This window comes from Rhipicephalus microplus, unplaced genomic scaffold (assembly GCF_043290135.1).
Source record: "Rhipicephalus microplus isolate Deutch F79 unplaced genomic scaffold, USDA_Rmic scaffold_21, whole genome shotgun sequence".
Lineage (NCBI taxonomy): Eukaryota > Metazoa > Arthropoda > Arachnida > Ixodida > Ixodidae > Rhipicephalus > Rhipicephalus microplus.
This window is the reverse complement of record NW_027464594.1, coordinates 6292955-6309801: the sequence shown is the minus strand read 5'-3', so window position 1 is coordinate 6309801 and position 16847 is coordinate 6292955. Positions and strand designations below refer to the sequence as shown.

The 16847-nt window shown below is 48.3% G+C and overlaps 1 protein-coding gene and 20 non-coding genes across 21 annotated transcripts; all 21 read left to right on the top strand.

The window, feature by feature from the left end:
- The first annotated feature begins 203 nt into the window (after positions 1–203).
- TRNAE-CUC (transfer RNA glutamic acid (anticodon CUC)) lies at positions 204–275 on the top strand. The gene has a single exon. It is a non-coding gene; the product is annotated as a tRNA-Glu (tRNA).
- Positions 276–757: 482 nt separating this feature from the next.
- TRNAE-CUC (transfer RNA glutamic acid (anticodon CUC)) lies at positions 758–829 on the top strand. The gene has a single exon. It is a non-coding gene; the product is annotated as a tRNA-Glu (tRNA).
- An 844-nt stretch (positions 830–1673) lies between these two features.
- On the top strand, positions 1674–1745 carry TRNAE-UUC (transfer RNA glutamic acid (anticodon UUC)). Its single transcript has one exon. It is a non-coding gene; the product is annotated as a tRNA-Glu (tRNA).
- An 835-nt stretch (positions 1746–2580) lies between these two features.
- Positions 2581–2652, top strand: TRNAE-CUC (transfer RNA glutamic acid (anticodon CUC)). Its single transcript has one exon. It is a non-coding gene; the product is annotated as a tRNA-Glu (tRNA).
- Positions 2653–2757: 105 nt separating this feature from the next.
- Positions 2758–2829, top strand: TRNAE-CUC (transfer RNA glutamic acid (anticodon CUC)). The gene has a single exon. It is a non-coding gene; the product is annotated as a tRNA-Glu (tRNA).
- Positions 2830–3480: 651 nt separating this feature from the next.
- On the top strand, positions 3481–3552 carry TRNAE-CUC (transfer RNA glutamic acid (anticodon CUC)). The gene has a single exon. It is a non-coding gene; the product is annotated as a tRNA-Glu (tRNA).
- A 660-nt stretch (positions 3553–4212) lies between these two features.
- TRNAE-CUC (transfer RNA glutamic acid (anticodon CUC)) lies at positions 4213–4284 on the top strand. The gene has a single exon. It is a non-coding gene; the product is annotated as a tRNA-Glu (tRNA).
- LOC142785363 (uncharacterized) lies at positions 4270–6283 on the top strand. The gene has a single exon (XM_075883839.1). It carries the CDS (start codon positions 4449–4451, stop codon positions 5712–5714), a length of 1266 nt encoding a protein of 421 aa, XP_075739954.1. The 5' UTR covers positions 4270–4448; the 3' UTR covers positions 5715–6283.
- A 4266-nt stretch (positions 6284–10549) lies between these two features.
- TRNAE-UUC (transfer RNA glutamic acid (anticodon UUC)) lies at positions 10550–10621 on the top strand. Its single transcript has one exon. It is a non-coding gene; the product is annotated as a tRNA-Glu (tRNA).
- Positions 10622–11104: 483 nt separating this feature from the next.
- TRNAE-CUC (transfer RNA glutamic acid (anticodon CUC)) lies at positions 11105–11176 on the top strand. The gene has a single exon. It is a non-coding gene; the product is annotated as a tRNA-Glu (tRNA).
- A 113-nt stretch (positions 11177–11289) lies between these two features.
- Positions 11290–11361, top strand: TRNAE-CUC (transfer RNA glutamic acid (anticodon CUC)). The gene has a single exon. It is a non-coding gene; the product is annotated as a tRNA-Glu (tRNA).
- An 833-nt stretch (positions 11362–12194) lies between these two features.
- TRNAE-CUC (transfer RNA glutamic acid (anticodon CUC)) lies at positions 12195–12266 on the top strand. The gene has a single exon. It is a non-coding gene; the product is annotated as a tRNA-Glu (tRNA).
- Positions 12267–12367: 101 nt separating this feature from the next.
- On the top strand, positions 12368–12439 carry TRNAE-CUC (transfer RNA glutamic acid (anticodon CUC)). The gene has a single exon. It is a non-coding gene; the product is annotated as a tRNA-Glu (tRNA).
- Positions 12440–13643: 1204 nt separating this feature from the next.
- On the top strand, positions 13644–13715 carry TRNAE-CUC (transfer RNA glutamic acid (anticodon CUC)). The gene has a single exon. It is a non-coding gene; the product is annotated as a tRNA-Glu (tRNA).
- A 290-nt stretch (positions 13716–14005) lies between these two features.
- On the top strand, positions 14006–14077 carry TRNAE-CUC (transfer RNA glutamic acid (anticodon CUC)). The gene has a single exon. It is a non-coding gene; the product is annotated as a tRNA-Glu (tRNA).
- Positions 14078–14367: 290 nt separating this feature from the next.
- TRNAE-CUC (transfer RNA glutamic acid (anticodon CUC)) lies at positions 14368–14439 on the top strand. The gene has a single exon. It is a non-coding gene; the product is annotated as a tRNA-Glu (tRNA).
- Positions 14440–15276: 837 nt separating this feature from the next.
- TRNAE-CUC (transfer RNA glutamic acid (anticodon CUC)) lies at positions 15277–15348 on the top strand. The gene has a single exon. It is a non-coding gene; the product is annotated as a tRNA-Glu (tRNA).
- A 105-nt stretch (positions 15349–15453) lies between these two features.
- On the top strand, positions 15454–15525 carry TRNAE-CUC (transfer RNA glutamic acid (anticodon CUC)). The gene has a single exon. It is a non-coding gene; the product is annotated as a tRNA-Glu (tRNA).
- An 832-nt stretch (positions 15526–16357) lies between these two features.
- TRNAE-CUC (transfer RNA glutamic acid (anticodon CUC)) lies at positions 16358–16429 on the top strand. The gene has a single exon. It is a non-coding gene; the product is annotated as a tRNA-Glu (tRNA).
- Positions 16430–16542: 113 nt separating this feature from the next.
- TRNAE-CUC (transfer RNA glutamic acid (anticodon CUC)) lies at positions 16543–16614 on the top strand. The gene has a single exon. It is a non-coding gene; the product is annotated as a tRNA-Glu (tRNA).
- Positions 16615–16727: 113 nt separating this feature from the next.
- TRNAE-CUC (transfer RNA glutamic acid (anticodon CUC)) lies at positions 16728–16799 on the top strand. Its single transcript has one exon. It is a non-coding gene; the product is annotated as a tRNA-Glu (tRNA).
- The last annotated feature ends 48 nt before the right edge of the window (positions 16800–16847 follow it).

Genomic DNA, 16847 nt, shown 5'->3' with positions numbered 1-16847 from the left:
ATCCTTCCCTCTCTGTTCTCCGGCATGGTCTAGTGGCTAGGATACCTGGCGTTAGCCAAGGAGGCCCGGGTTCGATTCCTGGTGCCGGAAGTACTTTCTTTTACCCGCTGTCATCAAGTCTCAAATTTGCGCACGCAATGTAACTTCAATAGTTTTACGCTGTTGGCCGAATCCCTAAGCGATCGCTCCTTCCCTCTCTGCTCTCCCGCATGGTCTAGTGGCTAGGATACCTGGCTCTCACCCAGGAGGCCCGGGTTCGATTCCCGGTGTCGGAAGTATTTTCTTTTATCTGCTGTCATCAAGTCTCCAATTCGCGCACACTATATACCTTTAATACTTTTACCGTGTTGGCCGAATGGCTAAGCGATCGCTCCGTCCCTCTCCGTTCTCCGGCATGGTCTAGTGCCTAGGATACCTGGCTCTCACCCAGGAGGGCCGGGCTTGATTCCCAGTGTCGGAAGTATTTTTTGTATCTGCTATCATCAAGTCTCCAATTTGCGCACGCTATGTAACTTCAATAGTTTTACCCCGTCGGCCAAATGACTAAGCGATCGCTATTTCCCTCTCTGTTCTCCTGCATGGTCTAGTGGCTAAAATACCTGGCTCTCACACAGGAGGCCCTTGTGCGATTCCCGGTGTCGGAAGTATTTTCTTTTATCTGCTATCATCAAGTCTCCAATTCGCGCACGCCAAGTAACTTCAATACATTTACACTGTTGGCTGAAGGGCTAAGGGATCGCTCTGTCCCTCTCCGTTCTCCAGCATGGTCTAGTGGATAGGATACCTAGCTCTCACCCAGGAGACCCGGGTTCGATTCCCGGTGTCGGAAGTATTTTCTTTTATCTGCTATCATCAAGTCTCCAAATAGCGCACGCTATGTAACTTCAATAATTTCACCCTGTTGGCCGAATGGCTAAGCGATCGCTTCGTCCCTCTCCGTTCTCCTGCATGGTCTAGTGGCTAGGATACCTGGATCTAACCCAGGAGGCCCGGGTACAATTCGCGGTGTCGGAAGTATTTTCTTTTATCCGCTGTCATCAAGTCTCAATTTGCGCACGCAATGTATCTTCAATAGTTTTTCCCTGTTGGCCGAATCGTTAAGCGATCGCTCCATCCCTCTCCGATCTCCAGCATGGTCTAGTGTCTAACATACCTGGCTCTCACCCAGGAGGCCCGAGTTTGTTTCCCGGTGTCGGAAGTATTTTCTTTTATCTGCTATCATCAAGTCTCCAATTCGCGCACGCTATGTAACTTCAATACTTTTACCCTGTTGCCGAATCACTAAGCGATCACTCCGTCCCTCTCTTATCTCTGGCATGGTCTAGTGGCTAGGATATCTGACTCTCACCTTGGAGGCCGGGGTGCAATTCCCGGCGTCGGAAGTATTTTTTTATCTGCTATCATAAAGTGTCCTATTCGCGCACGCTATGTAACTTCAATAGTTTTACCCTGTTGGCCGAATGGCTAAGCAATCGCTCCGTCCCTCTCCGTTCTCGGCGTGGTTTAGTGGCTAGGATATCTGGCTCTCACCCAAGAGGCCTGGGTTCGATTCCCGGTGTCGGAAGTATTTTTATCGGCTATCTTCAAGTCTACAAATTGCGCACGCTATATAACTTCAATACTTTTACCTTGTTTGCAGAATGACTAAGCGATCGCCCCTTCCCTCTCTGCTCTCCGGCATGGTCTAGTGGCTAGGATACCTGGATTTCACCCAGGACGCCCGGGTTCGATTCCCGGTGTCGGAAGTATTTTCTTTTATCTGCTGTCATCAAGTCTCTAATTCGCGCACGCTATATACCTTCAATACTTTTACCGTGTTGGCCGAATGGCTAAGCGATAGCTCCGTCCCTCTTCGTTCTCCGGCATGGTCTAGTGTCTAGGATACCTGGCTCTCACACCGGAGGGCTGGGCTTGATTCCCAGTGTCAGAAGTATTTTTTGTATCTGTTATCATCAAGTCTCCAATTTGCGCACGCTATGTAACTTCAATATTTTTACCCTGTCGGCCAAATGGCTAAGCGATCGCTATTTCCCTCTCTGTTCTCCTGCATGGTCTAGTGGCTAAGATACCTGGCTCTCACACAGGAGGCCCGTGTGCGATTCCCGGTGTCGGGAGTATTTTTTTTATCTGCTGTCATCAAGTCTCCAATTTGTGCCCCCTATATACCTTATACCGTGTTGGCCGAATGGCTAAGCTATCGCTCCGTCCCTCTCCGTTTTCCGGCATGGTCTAGTGGCTAGGATACCTGGCTCTCACCCAGGAGGCCCAAGTTCCATTCCCGGTGTCGGAAGTATTTTCTTTTATCTGCTGTCATCAAGTCTCCAATTTGTGCACCCTATATACCTTATACCGTGTTGGCCGAATGCTAAGCGATCGCTCCGTCCCTCTCCGTTCTCCGGCATGGTCTAGTGGCTAGGATACCTGGCTCTCACCCAGGAGGCCCGGGCTTGATTCCCAGTGTCGGAAGTATTTTTTTTGTATCCGCTATCATCAAGTCTCCAATTTGCGCACGCTATGTAACTTCAATAGTTTTACCCTGTCGGCCAAATGGCTAAGCGATCGCTATTTCCCTCTCTGTTCTCCTGCATGGTCTAGTGGCTAAGATACCTGGCTCTCACACAGGAGGCCCGGGTTCGATTCCCGGTGTCGGAAGTATTTTCTTTTATCTGCTGTCATCAAGTCTCCAATTTGTGCCCCCTATATACCTTATACCGTGTTGGCCGAATGGCTAAACGATCGCTCTGACCCTCTCCGTTTTCCGGCATGGTCTAGTGGCTAGGATATCTGGCTCTCACCCAGGGGGCCCGGGTTCGATTCCCGGTGTCGGAAGTATTTTCTTTTATCTGCTATCATCAAGTCTCCAATTTGCGCACGCTATGTAACTTCAATACTTTCACCCTGTTGGCCGAATGGCTAAGCGATCGCTTCGTCCCTCTCCGTTCTCCTGCATGGTCTAGTGGCTAGGTTACCTCGATCTAACCCAGGAGGCCCGGGTTCAATTCCCGGTGTCGGAAGTATTTTCTTTTATCCGCTGTCATCAAGTCTCAATTTGCGCACGCAATGTATCTTCAATAGTTTTACCCTGTTGGCCGAATCGTTAAGCGATCGCTCCATCCCTCTCCGATCTCCAGCATGGTCTAGTGGCTAACATACCTGGCTCTCACCCAGTAGCCCCGAGTTTGTTTCCCGGTGTTGGAAGTATTTTCTTTTATCTGCTATCATCAAGTCTCCAATTCGCGCACGCTAAGTAACTTCAATACTTTTACATTGTTGGCCGAATGACTAAGTGATCGCTCCACCCTCTCTTGCATGGTCTAGTGGCTTGGATACCTGGCTCTCACCCAGAAGGCCCGGGTACGATTCCCGGTGTCAGAAGTGTTTTCTTTTATCTGCTATCATCAAGTCTCCAATTTGCGCACGCTATGTACCTTATACCGTGTTGGCCGAATGGCTAAGCGATCGCTCCGTCTCTCTCCGTTCTCCGGCATGGTCTAGTGGCTAGAATACCTGGCTCTCACCCAGGAGGCACGGGTTCGATTCCCGGTGTCGGAAGTATTTTCTTTTATCTGCTATCATCAAGTCTTTAATTTGCGCACGCTCTATAACTTCAATACATTTACACTGTTGGCTGAATGGCTAAGGGATTGCTCTGTCCCTCTCCGTTCTCCAGCATGGTCTATTGGATAGGATACCTAGCTCTCAGCCAGGAGACCTGGGTTCGTTTCCCGGTGTCGAAAGTTTTTTCTTTTATCTGCTATCATCAAGTCTCCAATTTGCGCACGCTGTGTCAATTCAATACTTTTACCCTGTAGGCCGAATCGCTAAGCGATCGCTCCTTCCCTCTCGGTTCTCCGGCATGGTCTAGTGGCTCTCACTCAGGAGGCCCGGGCTCTCACTCAGGAGGCCCGGGTTCGATTCCCGGTGTCGGAAGTATTTTCTTTTATCTGCTGTCATCAAGTCTCCAATTTGTGCACCCTATATACCTTATACCGTGTTGGCCGAATGGCTAAGCGATCGTTATTTCCCTCTCTGTTCTCCTGCATGGTCTAGTGGCTAAGATACCTGGCTCTCACACAGGAGGCCCAAAATCGATTCCCGGTGTTGGAAGTATTTTCTTTTATCTGCTGTCATCAAGTCTCCAATTTGTGCACCCTATATACCTTATACCGTGTTGGCCGAATGGCTAAGCGATCGCTCCGTCTCTCTCGGTTCTCCGGCATGGTCTAGTGGCTAGAATACCTGACTCTCACCCAGGAGGCACGGGTTCGATTCCCGGTGTCGGAAGTATTTTCTTTTATCTGCTATCATCAAGTCTCCAATTTGCGCACGCTCTATAACTTCAATACATTTACACTGTTGGCTGAATGGCTAAGGGATTGCTCTGTCCCTCTCCGTTCTCCAGCATGGTCTATTGACTTCCGGTCACCGTAGTGTACGGACGTGGCGGCATGAGCTCCGGCGATATCGGAGCGGCATCAACGGCCCAGCTCGGTCGTGGTACCAGGAACATGGACGAATCGTCACAGGATTATCAGATTATTTTGCCCCGACTGCCATCAAACGATTCAACGCTGCATACTGTCTTTTTGCACGCCGATATCAAGGCGCGGCCGTATCGCGTTGAGGATTTCAGGGACGCTCTTATTCGTTTGGCGTTGCTTCCCGAGGTTGCTGCCTTGGGGGCGTACCAAATGAATCATGTTTGGGCCATCACTTTCAAGGACGAGGAGGGCAAGAAGAGAATACTCGCTGCTGGGGACATTGTGGTGAAGAACCAGCGCTGTATCACTATCGACCCTAACCACCAGGATACGAAGCTGAAGATACACTGGCTATTGTTTAACGTTCCTGACGACGAGGTGAGGGCAGCGTTGGCTCCTTATGGCAAGGTGAACGAAATAGTGCGAGAGCGCTGGCGCGTGTATGGATGCACGGACAAAGGCTCTTCGACGCGAGTGGTGAGCATCAGGCTTAAAGCTGGCCTCACGGTGGATGACCTCCCACATCAGTTGCGGATTGCCGGAGACCTCACGCTAGTTGTCGTCGCGGGAAGAGCACCGCTATGCCTGCGTTGCCGCGGAACAGGTCATATTAGGAGGGATTGCCGAGCCCCACGTTGTACAGTGTGTCGGCGTTTTGGGCATAATGAGAGCGGCTGTATGAGAACATATGCAAGTGTAGCAGGGCCCGCGGGGGGCGAAGAACTTTCCGAGCATCACATGGACGAGGCTGAAGCAGAAGAGCTGATAGGGGCGCGTCGGGAGGAACCGAAACCCAAGTTGACGCCCCTTACGCCACGCCCCACAGGTGCTGAGACGACGCTTAACAAAGACAAGGGTTCTACAAAAGACGTGCAATCCACGAGGAACACACAAGATATAACGGCGCTTGCAGCACAGGAAGAAATGTCGGAAAACATGGACACGTCAAATACATGTAAAAGGCCCAGGGAAGACGCGGAAGGCGAGAAGGCTGCTACAATGAAAGAAGTGGAACAACCACCGGCCAAGGCGATGAACGTGCGCCGTAGACCGGCACCTAACATCCTCAGCGAACGTCGAATAGCCGAGAACCTCCCACCAACCCAGGTGCAACAGACACAACCGCCGCAGCAGCAACCAGTGCCGAATCAGCAGACATTGCATCAGCGACTGACAGATCATCAACAGAAGGGGCCTTCAGCGGGGCCCCCTTCAGATCAAAAGCCCCCGTAAGGTGGGGGTCTGGATTAAGTGACACAAGTATTGACCCGGCGGAAGCACCAACAAATGGAGCGCAGTGGTGAAGTGTGCATAATGTGCTGCGTGAAACGTGCGCGGCGCTCTACTTTTGTGATCAAAAGAAAGGGGACCTATCAGACCATATCGAACCTTGGACCTGATGGTGATAAAGGAGCATCAGAGGTGAGAACCATGTGGCCGGGACGGCCATTCACGTCCTAATGGCTATGAGCGTCGAAGCAGAATTGAGAGTTGCGACACTCAATGTCAGGGGACTTGCCGCTCGACGAAGGCAGTATCAATTAAGTCGTTTGATGCTTGAACGTGATCTCGATGTTATTGCCATTCAGGAAACAAAAGTTGAAGGGCAAGATCAGACTGACCGAATGGTGTCCCCTTTTAGAGCCCGGTATGATGTGTGTGTGTCTCATGCCGTTGGAATGTCGGCGGGTTGTGCACTGTTCCTTAAAAATTCTATTGGTATAGTTGAGGAGACTGTAACTGTGTCTAGTACTGGGAGATTCATAGTTTGCGATTTTACATATAATAATAAAAAATGGCGAGTTGTCTGTGTTTACGCACCGAACAAAGAAGTTGAACGTAAATTATTGTTTGAGAATTTACAGACTTTTCTTAGCTGTGGCAGGATTGTCATTATGCTCGGCGACTTTAATTGTGGTTGCAACCCTCAGGACAGAGCAAAAAAAGCAGCCATAAAAGACCAAAGTGCAGCGCTACTCTGCACTATTGTACAAGATTGTCATCTCGAAGATGTTGGTGATGTGCTCTCTGCAGAAGAGCACTTCACACACTTTCAGAACGAAAGCCATGCGAGGCTAGACAGAGCCTATGTGTCAGTAGAGTTAATGCGAGTATGTTCGAATTATGAAGTAAAAAGTGTGTCTTTCAGTGACCACAGTTTAGTAATGTTCACTATAGGGTATAAAAAGAAGAAGACACGCTTTAACTGGGACGTGTGGAAATTAAACGACTTATTATTAAAAGATGAATTGTTCGTTGAAGCTGTGCAGGATTCCATTAACAAAATGTTAGCTGAGCCTCAAGCGAACGTGATTGAAGCCTGGGAGCGTTTTAAGGAGGTAACAAAGATGAAAGCCATAGAAAGATCCGGTGTGTTACATAGAGCCAAAAAGGAAAAAGAAAAAGATTTGCAATGTCAGTTAGACTTTGCGTTGAGTCTAGAAAGTAAAATGCCAGGAAAGTACACAAAAGAAATAAGGCAGTTAAAAAACCAATTGGAGGCAATTGACATTGAAAAATATAGAGGTGCGGTGATAAGGGCACGTGCGGAAAAATTATCTCTCGGCGAAACACCAACAAAGCGTGCACTTGGGGATGAAAAAAGATACGCCAAGCGAAATGAAATCAAAGCGATTGCAACTGATAGCGGTATTGTACGTGAAGCGACAGCAATTGAGCAAGTATTTGTTGAATATTTCCGAGGCTTACTTGGCCGAAAAGTGAAGGCAGAGGAAGGGTTTGAGGATCAGTTTCTGCATTTGATACCAAAGCTCTCTGATAACGAGAGAGAGCAGCTGGAGATAGCGATTGAAGTGTCCGAAATAGAAAAAGCTATTGACGACCTAGCGGCTGGCAAAGCACCGGGACCTGATGGATTTGGTGCCGCATTGTACAAGACTTTTAAAGGTGTTATTTCTGTTGCCTTACATCGTGTCTTCACGGAGGCTATAAGATTAAAGGTTCTGCCCGGCTCATTTAAAAAGACGCACGTAATACTCATACCGAAAACTGACGACCCCAAAAAATTATTGTCCGTCAAGTCGTACCGACCAATCAGTTTAGCCAACACAGACTATAAAGTGTTTATGAAGGTTCTTGCAGGCAGGTTGCAAAGGATGATGAAAATACTAGTTGGACCACACCAGACTTGTGGTATAAAAGGACGCACAATAAATACAAATGTTCATGTAGCGAGAAGCGTGCTGGAGAGTTGCGATGTGTTTGGTAGCAAGGTTGCAATGTTGCAATTAGATCTGGAAAAAGCCTTTGACCGTGTAAATCATGATATCCTTTTTTTGATACTAGAATATGTTAATGTAGGGTCTGTCATTTTGGAAGGGGTAAAAATGGCCTATAGAGAGTGCTTTACGAGTCTTGTAATTAATGGGCGACTTACTGAAAGCTTTCAAGTGACAAACGGTGTGCGGCAAGGTGATCCCATTTCGGCTTTATTATTTGCAATATATATGGAACCTTTCTGCATGAAGATTATTAGCAATGAAACAATAAAAGGGTATCAGCTAATGAACAGTGAAGTTAAAATGCTAACATATGCCGACGATATTGCCGTGTTTTGTAGCGATAAGGAAAGTGTCAGTGAAGTGATACGTCATGTGGCCTATTTTTGCAAGATGACAGGCAGTGCAGTAAACTGGGACAAATGCCTAGGCTTGTGGCATGGTTCTTGGGAGACCACCCCACAAAACTTTGCAAATATGAACTGGTCACTTGTACCGACGAAGTATCTCGGAGTACCCCTCCAGCATTACAAAAACACGGATGATTACTGGAAAGAGATATGTGAGAGCACTCGTGAGAAGACAAGAAACTGGGGTGGTAGGGAACTTTCTATGTTTTCTAGAGCGACTGCATGCAATTGGTTCATTGTTTGCAAAGTATGGTATGTTCTGCAGTTCCTATTTATGTCAAGAGCAAATGTGCAGAAATTGCATCGAGTCTTAGCTGTGTTTGTTTGGGGGTCGGTTTGGGAGCGTACGAGTCGAACAAACTTATTTCATTCACTAAGAAATGGTGGTTTAGGATTGGCTCATCTCTTCCTCAAGCAAATTGTGTCTAGATATATTTTTTTACGCGACCAATGTAACCCGTTTGTGAGAACATTTCTACAAATTGTACTTTCTAATAAGATTCCTGATTATGTGGTATCAAGTATGTCTGTGAAATGTAACCTACGTGGATATTTAAGAGAAGTTATAATGGCATATGAAATACTGAAAGTGAGATTTTCAATGGAATATTTATCTGTTGTAAAGAGAAAACGTCTTTACAGAGATTTACGTGACGTAATGCTGCCTCAGCCTATCTACAGATCAGTATACCAGGTTGGTGCTGAACGTGACGTATTGAAGAGAGTGAAAATGATGACCGTACGCGCAAGTGCAAAGACATTTTTTTTTCAGCTGCACAGCGGAACATTGCCCGTAAAACCATGGTTGCAAGAAAAGGGCTTCTTTGTTCCGTGGTCGATGGACTGCCTTATCTGTAAGAAACCCGAGACTGTCAACCACATTTTTCTTGATTGCTGGGATGCTGTTTTTCTGTGGGACATTCTGCAGCGTACTTTGAAAAAGGACTTGCCTATCACACCACACGGTATTAGATTCTTGGCTGTAGAAAATGAGGATGGTGTGCCTTATGATATGTTTATGTTGCTTGTGCTTCACAGCGTGTGGCGAACTAGAATGGCAGTAAGACACGTAGATAAAGATGCCCGATGTGCGCATGAATACTTCACGGAAAGTATTGTATACATAAGAGACGTGTTATCTTCCAGAGAAGAAAGACCTGAATGGGTGTCGTTGTTGAATGTGTTGGCTACAATGAAGCAGTTTTAAATGAAACCAGTCACAGCCAGGCTGGTGTTTTTTTAAACTTGTTTAAAAGTGATCGTAAATTGTATTTCTTTTGTGCGAAGCCGGCAATAAAGAAAAAAAAAAAAAAAAACCAGCATGGTCTATTGGATAGGATACCTAGCTCTCAGCCAGGAGACCTGGGTTCGATTCCCGGTGTCGGAAGTTTTTTCTTTTATCTGCTATCATCAAGTCTCCAATTTGCGCACGCTGTGTCAATTCAATACTTTTACCCTGTAGGCCGAATCGCTAAGCGATCGCTCCTTCCCTCTCAGTTCTCCTGCATGGTCTAGTGGCTCTCACTCAGGAGGCCCAGGCTCTCACTCAGGAGGCCCGGGTTCGATTCCCGGTGTCGGAAGTATTTTCTTTTATCTGCTGTCATCAAGTCTCCAATTTGTGCACCCTATATACCTTATACCGTGTTGGCCGAATGGCTAAGCGATCGCTCCGTCCCTCTCCGTTCTCCGGCATGGTCTAGTGGCTAGGATACCTGGTTCTCACCCAGGAGGCCCAGGTTCCATTCGCGGTGTCGGAAGTATTTTCTTTTATCTGCTGTCATCAAGTCTCCCATTTGCGCACGCTATATAACTTCAATACTTTTACCCTGTTGGCCAAATGGCTAAGTGATCGCTTCGTCCCTCTCCGTTATCCTGCATGGTCTAGTGGCTAGGATACCTGGACCTAACCCAGGAGGCCCGGGTTCAATTCCCGGTGTCGGAAGTATTTTCTTTTATCCACTGTCATCAAGTCTCAATTTGCGCACGCAATATATCTTCAATAGTTATACCCTGTTGGCCGAATCACTAAGCGATCGCTCCTTCCCTCTCCGATCTCCAGCATGGTCTAGTGGCTAACATACCTAGATCTCACCCAGGAGGCCCGAGTTTGTTTCACGGTGTCGGAAGTATTTTCTTTTATCTGCTATCATAAAGTCTCCTATTGGCGCACGCTATGTAACTTCAATAGTTTTACCCTGTTGGCCGAATGGCTAGGCAATCGCTCCGTCCCTCTCCGTTCTCGGCATGGTTTAGTGGCTAGGATATCTGGCTGTCACCCAAGAGGCCTGGGTTTGATTCCCGGTGTCGGAAGTATTTCTATCGGCTATCTTCAAGTCTACAATTTGCGCACGCTATATAACTTCAATACTTTTACCTTGTTTGCCGAATGACTAAGCGATCGCTCCTTCCCTCTCTGTTCTCCGTCATGGTCTAGTGGCTAGGATACCTGGCTTTCACCAAGGAGGCCCGGGTTCGATTCCCGGTGCCGGAAGTACTTTCTTTTACCCGCTGTCATCAAGTCTCAAATTCGCGCACGCAATGTAACTTCAATAATTTTACGCTGTTGGCCGAATCGCTAAGCGATCGCTCTTTCCCTCTCTGCTCTCCGGTATGGTCTAGTGGCTAGCATACCTGTCTCTCACCCAGGAGGCCCGGGTTTGATTCCCGGTGTCGGAAGCATTTTCTTTTATCTGCTGTCATCAAGTCTCCGATTCGCGCACGCTATATACCTTTAATACTTTTACCGTGTTGGCCGAATGGCTAAGCGACCGCTCCGTCCCTCTCCGTTCTCCGGCATGGTATAGTGTCTAGGATACCTGGCTCTCACCCAGGAGGCCCGTGTGCGATTCCCGGTGTCGGAAGTATTTTCTTTTATCTGCTATCATCTAGTCTCCAATTTGCGCACGCTATGTAACTTCAATACATTTACACTGTTGGCTGAAGGGCTAAGGGATCGCTCTGTCCCTCTCCGTTCTCCAGCATGGTCTAGTGGATAGGATACCTAGCTCTCACCCAGGAGACCCGGGTTCGATTCCCGGTGTCGGAAGTATTTTCTTTGATCTGCTATCATCAAGTCTCCAATTTGCGCACGCTATGTCAATTCAATACTTTTACCCTGTAGGCCGAATCGCTAAGCGATCGCTCCTTCCCACTCGGTTCTCCGGCATGGTCTAGTGGCTAGGATACCTGGCTCTCACTCAGGAGGCCCGGGTTCGATTCCCGGTGTCGGAAGTATTTTCTTTGATCTGCTGTCATCAATTCTCCAATTTGTGCACCCTATATACCTTATACCGTGTTGGCCGAATGGCTAAGTGATCGCTCCGTCCCTCTCTGTTCTCCGGCATGGTCTAGTGTCTAGGATACCTGGCTCTCACCCAGGCACCCCAGGTTTGATTCCCGGTGTCGGAAGTATTTTCTTTTATCTGCTGTCATCAAGTCTCCCATTTGCGCACGCTATATAACTTCAATACTTTTACCCTGTTGGCCGAATGGCTAAACGATCGCTCTGTCCTTTTCCGTTCTCTGGCATGGTCCTGTAGCTAGGATACCTGGTTCTCACCCAGGATGCCCGGGTACGATTCCTCCTGTCGGAAGTATTTTCTTTATTCTGCTATCATGAAGTCTCCGATTCGCGCACGCTATGCAACTTGAATAGTTCTACCCTGTTGGCCGAATGGCTAAGCGATCGCTCCGTCCTTCACCGTTCTTGGCGTGGTCTAATAGCTAGGATATCTGGCTTTCACCCAGGATACCCGGGTTCGATTCTCGGTGTCAGAAGTATTTTTATCGGCTATTTTCAAGTCTACAATGAGCGCACGCTATATATCTTCAATACTTTTACCTTGTTGGCCGAATGACTAAGTGATTGCTCCACCCCTCTCCGGCATGGTCTAGTGGCTTGGATACCTGGCTCTCACCCAGGAGGCCCAGGTACGATTCCCGGTGTCGGAAGTGTTTTCTTTCATCTGCTTTCATCAAGTCTCCAATTTGCGCACGCTATGTAACTTCAATACTTTGACCCTGTTGGTCGAATCGCTAAGCGATCGCTCCGTCCGTCTCCGTTCTCCAGCATGGTCTAGTGGCTAAGATACTTGGCTCTCACCCAGGAGGCCCGGGTTCGGTTCCCGGTGTCGGACGTAGTTTTTATCTGCTGTCATCAAGTCTCCAATTTGCGCACGCAATGTAACTAATATATTTACCTTGTTGGCCGAATGACTAAGTGATCGCTCCACCCCTCTCCGGCATGGTCTAGTGGCTTGGATACCTGGCTCTCACCCAGGAGGCCCGGGTATGATTCCCGGTGTCGGAAGTATTTCCTTCATCTGCTGTCATCAAGTCTCCAATTTGCGCACGCTATATAACTTCAATACTTTTACCCTGTTGGCCGAATGGCTAAGCGATCGCTACGTCCCTCTCCGTTCTCCGGCATGGTCTAGTGTCTAGGATACCTGGCTCTCACCCCGGAGGGCTGGGCTTGATTCCCAGTGTCAGAAGTATTTTTTGTATCTGTTATCATCAAGTCTCCAATTTGCGCACGCTACGTAACTTCAATATTTTTACCCTGTCGGCCAAATGGCTAAGCGATCGCTATTTCCCTCTCTGTTCTCCTGCATGGTCTAGTGGCTAAGATACCTGGCTCTCACACAGGAGGCCCGTGTGCGATTCCCGGTGTCGGGAGCATTTTCTTTTATCTGCTGTCATCAAGTCTCCAATTTGCGCACGCAATGTATCTTCAATAGTTTTACCCTGTTGGCCGAATCGTTAAGCGATCGCTCCATCCCTCTCCGATCTCCAGCATGGTCTAGTGGCTAACATACCTGGCTCTCACCCAGGAGCCCCGAGTTTGTTTCCCGGTGTTGGAAGTATTTTCTTTTATCTGCTATCATCAAGTCTCCAATTCGCGCACGCTAAGTAACTTCAATACTTTTACCTTGTTGGCCGAATGACTAAGTGATCGCTCCACCCTCTCTTGCATGGTCTAGTGGCTTGGATACCTGGCTCTCACCCAGAAGGCCCGGGTACGATTCCCGGTGTCAGAAGTGTTTTCTTTTATCTGCTATCATCAAGTCTCCAATTTCCGCACGCTATGTAACTTCAATAGTTTTACCCTGTCGGTCAAATGGCTAAGCGATCGCTACGTCCCTCTCCGTTCTCCGGCATGGTCTAGTGTCTAGGATACCTGGCTCTCACCCCGGAGGGCTGGGCTTGATTCCCAGTGTCAGAAGTATTTTTTGTATCTGTTATCATCAAGTCTCCAATTTGCGCACGCTACGTAACTTCAATATTTTTACCCTGTCGGCCAAATGGCTAAGCGATCGCTATTTCCCTCTCTGTTCTCCTGCATGGTCTAGTGGCTAAGATACCTGGCTCTCACACAGGAGGCCCGTGTGCGATTCCCGGTGTCGGGAGTATTTTCTTTTATCTGCTGTCATCAAGTCTCCAATTTGTGCCCCCTATATACCTTATACCGTGTTGGCCGAATGGCTAAGCGATCGCTCCGTCCCTCTCCGTTTTCCGGCATGGTCTAGTGGCTAGGATACCTGGCTCTCACCCAGGAGGCCCGGGTTCGATTCCCGGTGTCGGAAGTATTTTCTTTTATCTGTTGTCATCAAGTCTCCAATTTGTGCACCCATATACCTTATACCATGTTGGCCGAATGGCTAAGCGATCGCTCCGTCCCTCTCCGTTCTCCGGCATGGTCTAGTGGCTAGGGGACCTGGCTCTCACCCAGGAGGCCCGGGCTTGATTCCCAGTGTCGGAAGTATTTTTTTTGTATCTGCTATCATCAAGTCTCCAATTTGCGCACGCTATGTAACTTCAATAGTTTTACCCTGTCGGCCAAATGGCTAAGCGATCGCTATTTCCCTCTCTGTTCTCCTGCATGGTCTAGTGGCTAAGATACCTGGCTCTCACACAGGAGGCCCGGGTTCGATTCCCGGTGTCGGAAGTATTTTCTTTTATCTGCTGTCATCAAGTCTCCAATTTGTGCACCCATATACCTTATACCATGTTGGCCGAATGGCTAAGCGATCGCTCCGTCCCTCTCCGTTCTCCGGCATGGTCTAGTGGCTAGGGGACCTGGCTCTCACCCAGGAGGCCCGGGCTTGATTCCCTGTGTCGGAAGTATTTTTTTTGTATCTGCTATCATCAAGTCTCCAATTTGCGCACGCTATGTAACTTCAATAGTTTTACCCTGTCGGCCAAATGGCTAAGCGATCGCTATTTCCCTCTCTGTTCTCCTGCATGGTCTAGTGGCTAAGATACCTGGCTCTCACACAGGAGGCCCGGGTTCGATTCCCGGTGTCGGAAGTATTTTCTTTTATCTGCTGTCATCAAGTCTCCAATGTGTGCCCCCTATATACCTTATACCGTGTTGGCCGAATGGCTAAGCGATCGCTCCGACCCTCTCCATTTTCCGGCATATTCTAGTGGCTAGGATATGTGGCTTTCACCGAGGAGGCCCGGGTTCGATTCCTGGTGTCAGAAGTATTTTCTTTTATCTGTTATCATCAAGTCTCCAATTTGCGCATGCTATGTAACTTCAATACTGTTACCCTGTTGGCCGAATCGCTAAGCGATTGCTCCGTCCCTCTCTGTTTTCTGGCATGGTCTTGTGGCTTGGATACCTGGCTCTCACCCAGGAGGCCCGGGTTTGATTGCCGGTGTCGGAAGTATTTTTATCGGCTATCTTCAAGTCTACAATTAGCGCACGCTATATATCTTCAATACTTTTACCTTGTTGGCCGAATGACTAAGTGATAGCTCCACCCCTCTCTGTTCTTGGCGTGGTCTAGCTGCTAGGATACCTGACTCTCACCCAGAAGGGCCGGGTTCGATTTCCGGTGTCGGAAGTATTTTTTATCTGCTATATTCCACTCTCCAATTTGCGCACGCTATATAACTTCAATACTTTTACCCTGTTGGCCGAATGTCTAAGCGATCGCTCTGTCCTTTTCCGTTCTCTGGCATGGTCCTGTGGCTGGGATACGTGGCTCTCACCCAGGAGGCCCGGGCTTGATTCCCAGTGTCGGAAGTATTTTTTTGTATCTGCTATCATCAAGTCTCCAATTTGCGCACGCTATGTAACTTCAATAGTTTTACCCTGTCGGCCAAATGGCTAAGCGATCGCTATTTCCCTCTCTGTTCTCCTGCATGGTCTAGTGGCTAAGATACCTGGCTCTCACACAGGAGGCCCGGGTTCGATTCCCGGTGTCGGAAGTATTTTCTTTTATCTGCTGTCATCAAGTCTCCAATTTGTGCCCCCTATATACATTATACCGTGTTGGCCGAATGGCTAAGCGATCGCTCCGACCCTCTCCGTTTTCCGGCATGGTCTAGTGGCTAGGATATCTGGCTCTCACCCAGGAGGCCCGGGTTCGATTCCCGGTGTCGGAAGTATTTTCTTTTATCTGCTATCATCAAGTCTCCAATTTGCGCACGCTATGTAACTTCAATACTTTCACCCTGTTGGCCGAATGGCTAAGCGATCGCTTCGTCGCTCTCCGTTCTCCTGCATGGTCCAGTGGCTAGGTTACCTCGATCTAACCCAGGAGGCCCGGGTTCAATTCCCGGTGTCGGAAGTATTTTCTTTTATCCGCTGTCATCAAGTCTCAATTTGCGCACGCAATGTATCTTCAATAGTTTTACCCTGTTGGCCGAATCGTTAAGCGATCGCTCCATCCCTCTCCGATCTCCAGCATGGTCTAGTGGCTAACATACCTGGCTCTCACCCAGGAGCCCCGAGTTTGTTTCCCGGTGTTGGAAGTATTTTCTTTTATCTGCTATCATCAAGTCTCCAATTCGCGCACGCTAAGTAACTTCAATACTTTTACCTTGTTGGCCGAATGACTAAGTGATCGCTCCACCCTCTCTTGCATGGTCTAGTGGCTTGGATACCTGACTCTCACCCAGAAGGCCCGGGTACGATTCCCGGTGTCAGAAGTGTTTTCTTTTATCTGCTATCATCATGTCTCCAATTTGCGCACGCTATGTAACTTCAATAGTTTTACCCTGTCGGCCAAATGGCTAAGCGATCGCTATTTCCCTCTCTGTTCTCCTGCATGGTCTAGTGGCTAAGATACCTGGCTCTCACACAGGAGGCCCAAGTTCGATTCCCGGTGTCGGAAGTATTTTCTTTTATCTGCTGGAAGTCTCCAATTTGTGCACCCTATATACCTTATACCGTGTTGGCCGAATGGCTAAGCGATCGCTCCGTCTCTCTCCGTTCTCCGGCATGGTCTAGTGGCTAGAATACCTGGCTCTCACCCAGGAGGCACGGGTTCGATTCCCGGTGTCGGAAGTATTTTCTTTTATCTGCTATCATCAAGTCTCCAATTTGCGCACGCTCTATAACTTCAATACATTTACACTGTTGGCTGAATGGCTAAGGGATCGCTCTGTCCCTCTCCGTTCTCCAGCATGGTCTAGTGGATAGGATACCTAGCTCTCAGCCAGGAGACCTGGGTTCGATTCCCGGTGTCGGAAGTTTTTTCTTTTATCTGCTATCATCAAGTCTCCAATTTGCGCACGCTGTGTCAATTCAATATTTTTACCCTGTAGGCCGAATCGCTAAGCGATCGCTCCTTCCCTCTCGGTTCTCCGGCATGGTCTAGTGGCTAGGATACCTGGCTCTCACTCAGGAGGCCCGGGTTCGATTCCCGGTGTCGGAAGTATTTTCTTTTATCTTCTGTCATCAAGTCTCCAATTTGTGCACCCTA

Coding starts and splice junctions, on each gene's coding strand:
- LOC142785363 (XM_075883839.1), top strand. CDS start 4,449: ATGAGCTCCGGCGATATCGGAGCGGCATCAACGGCCCAGCTCGGTCGT.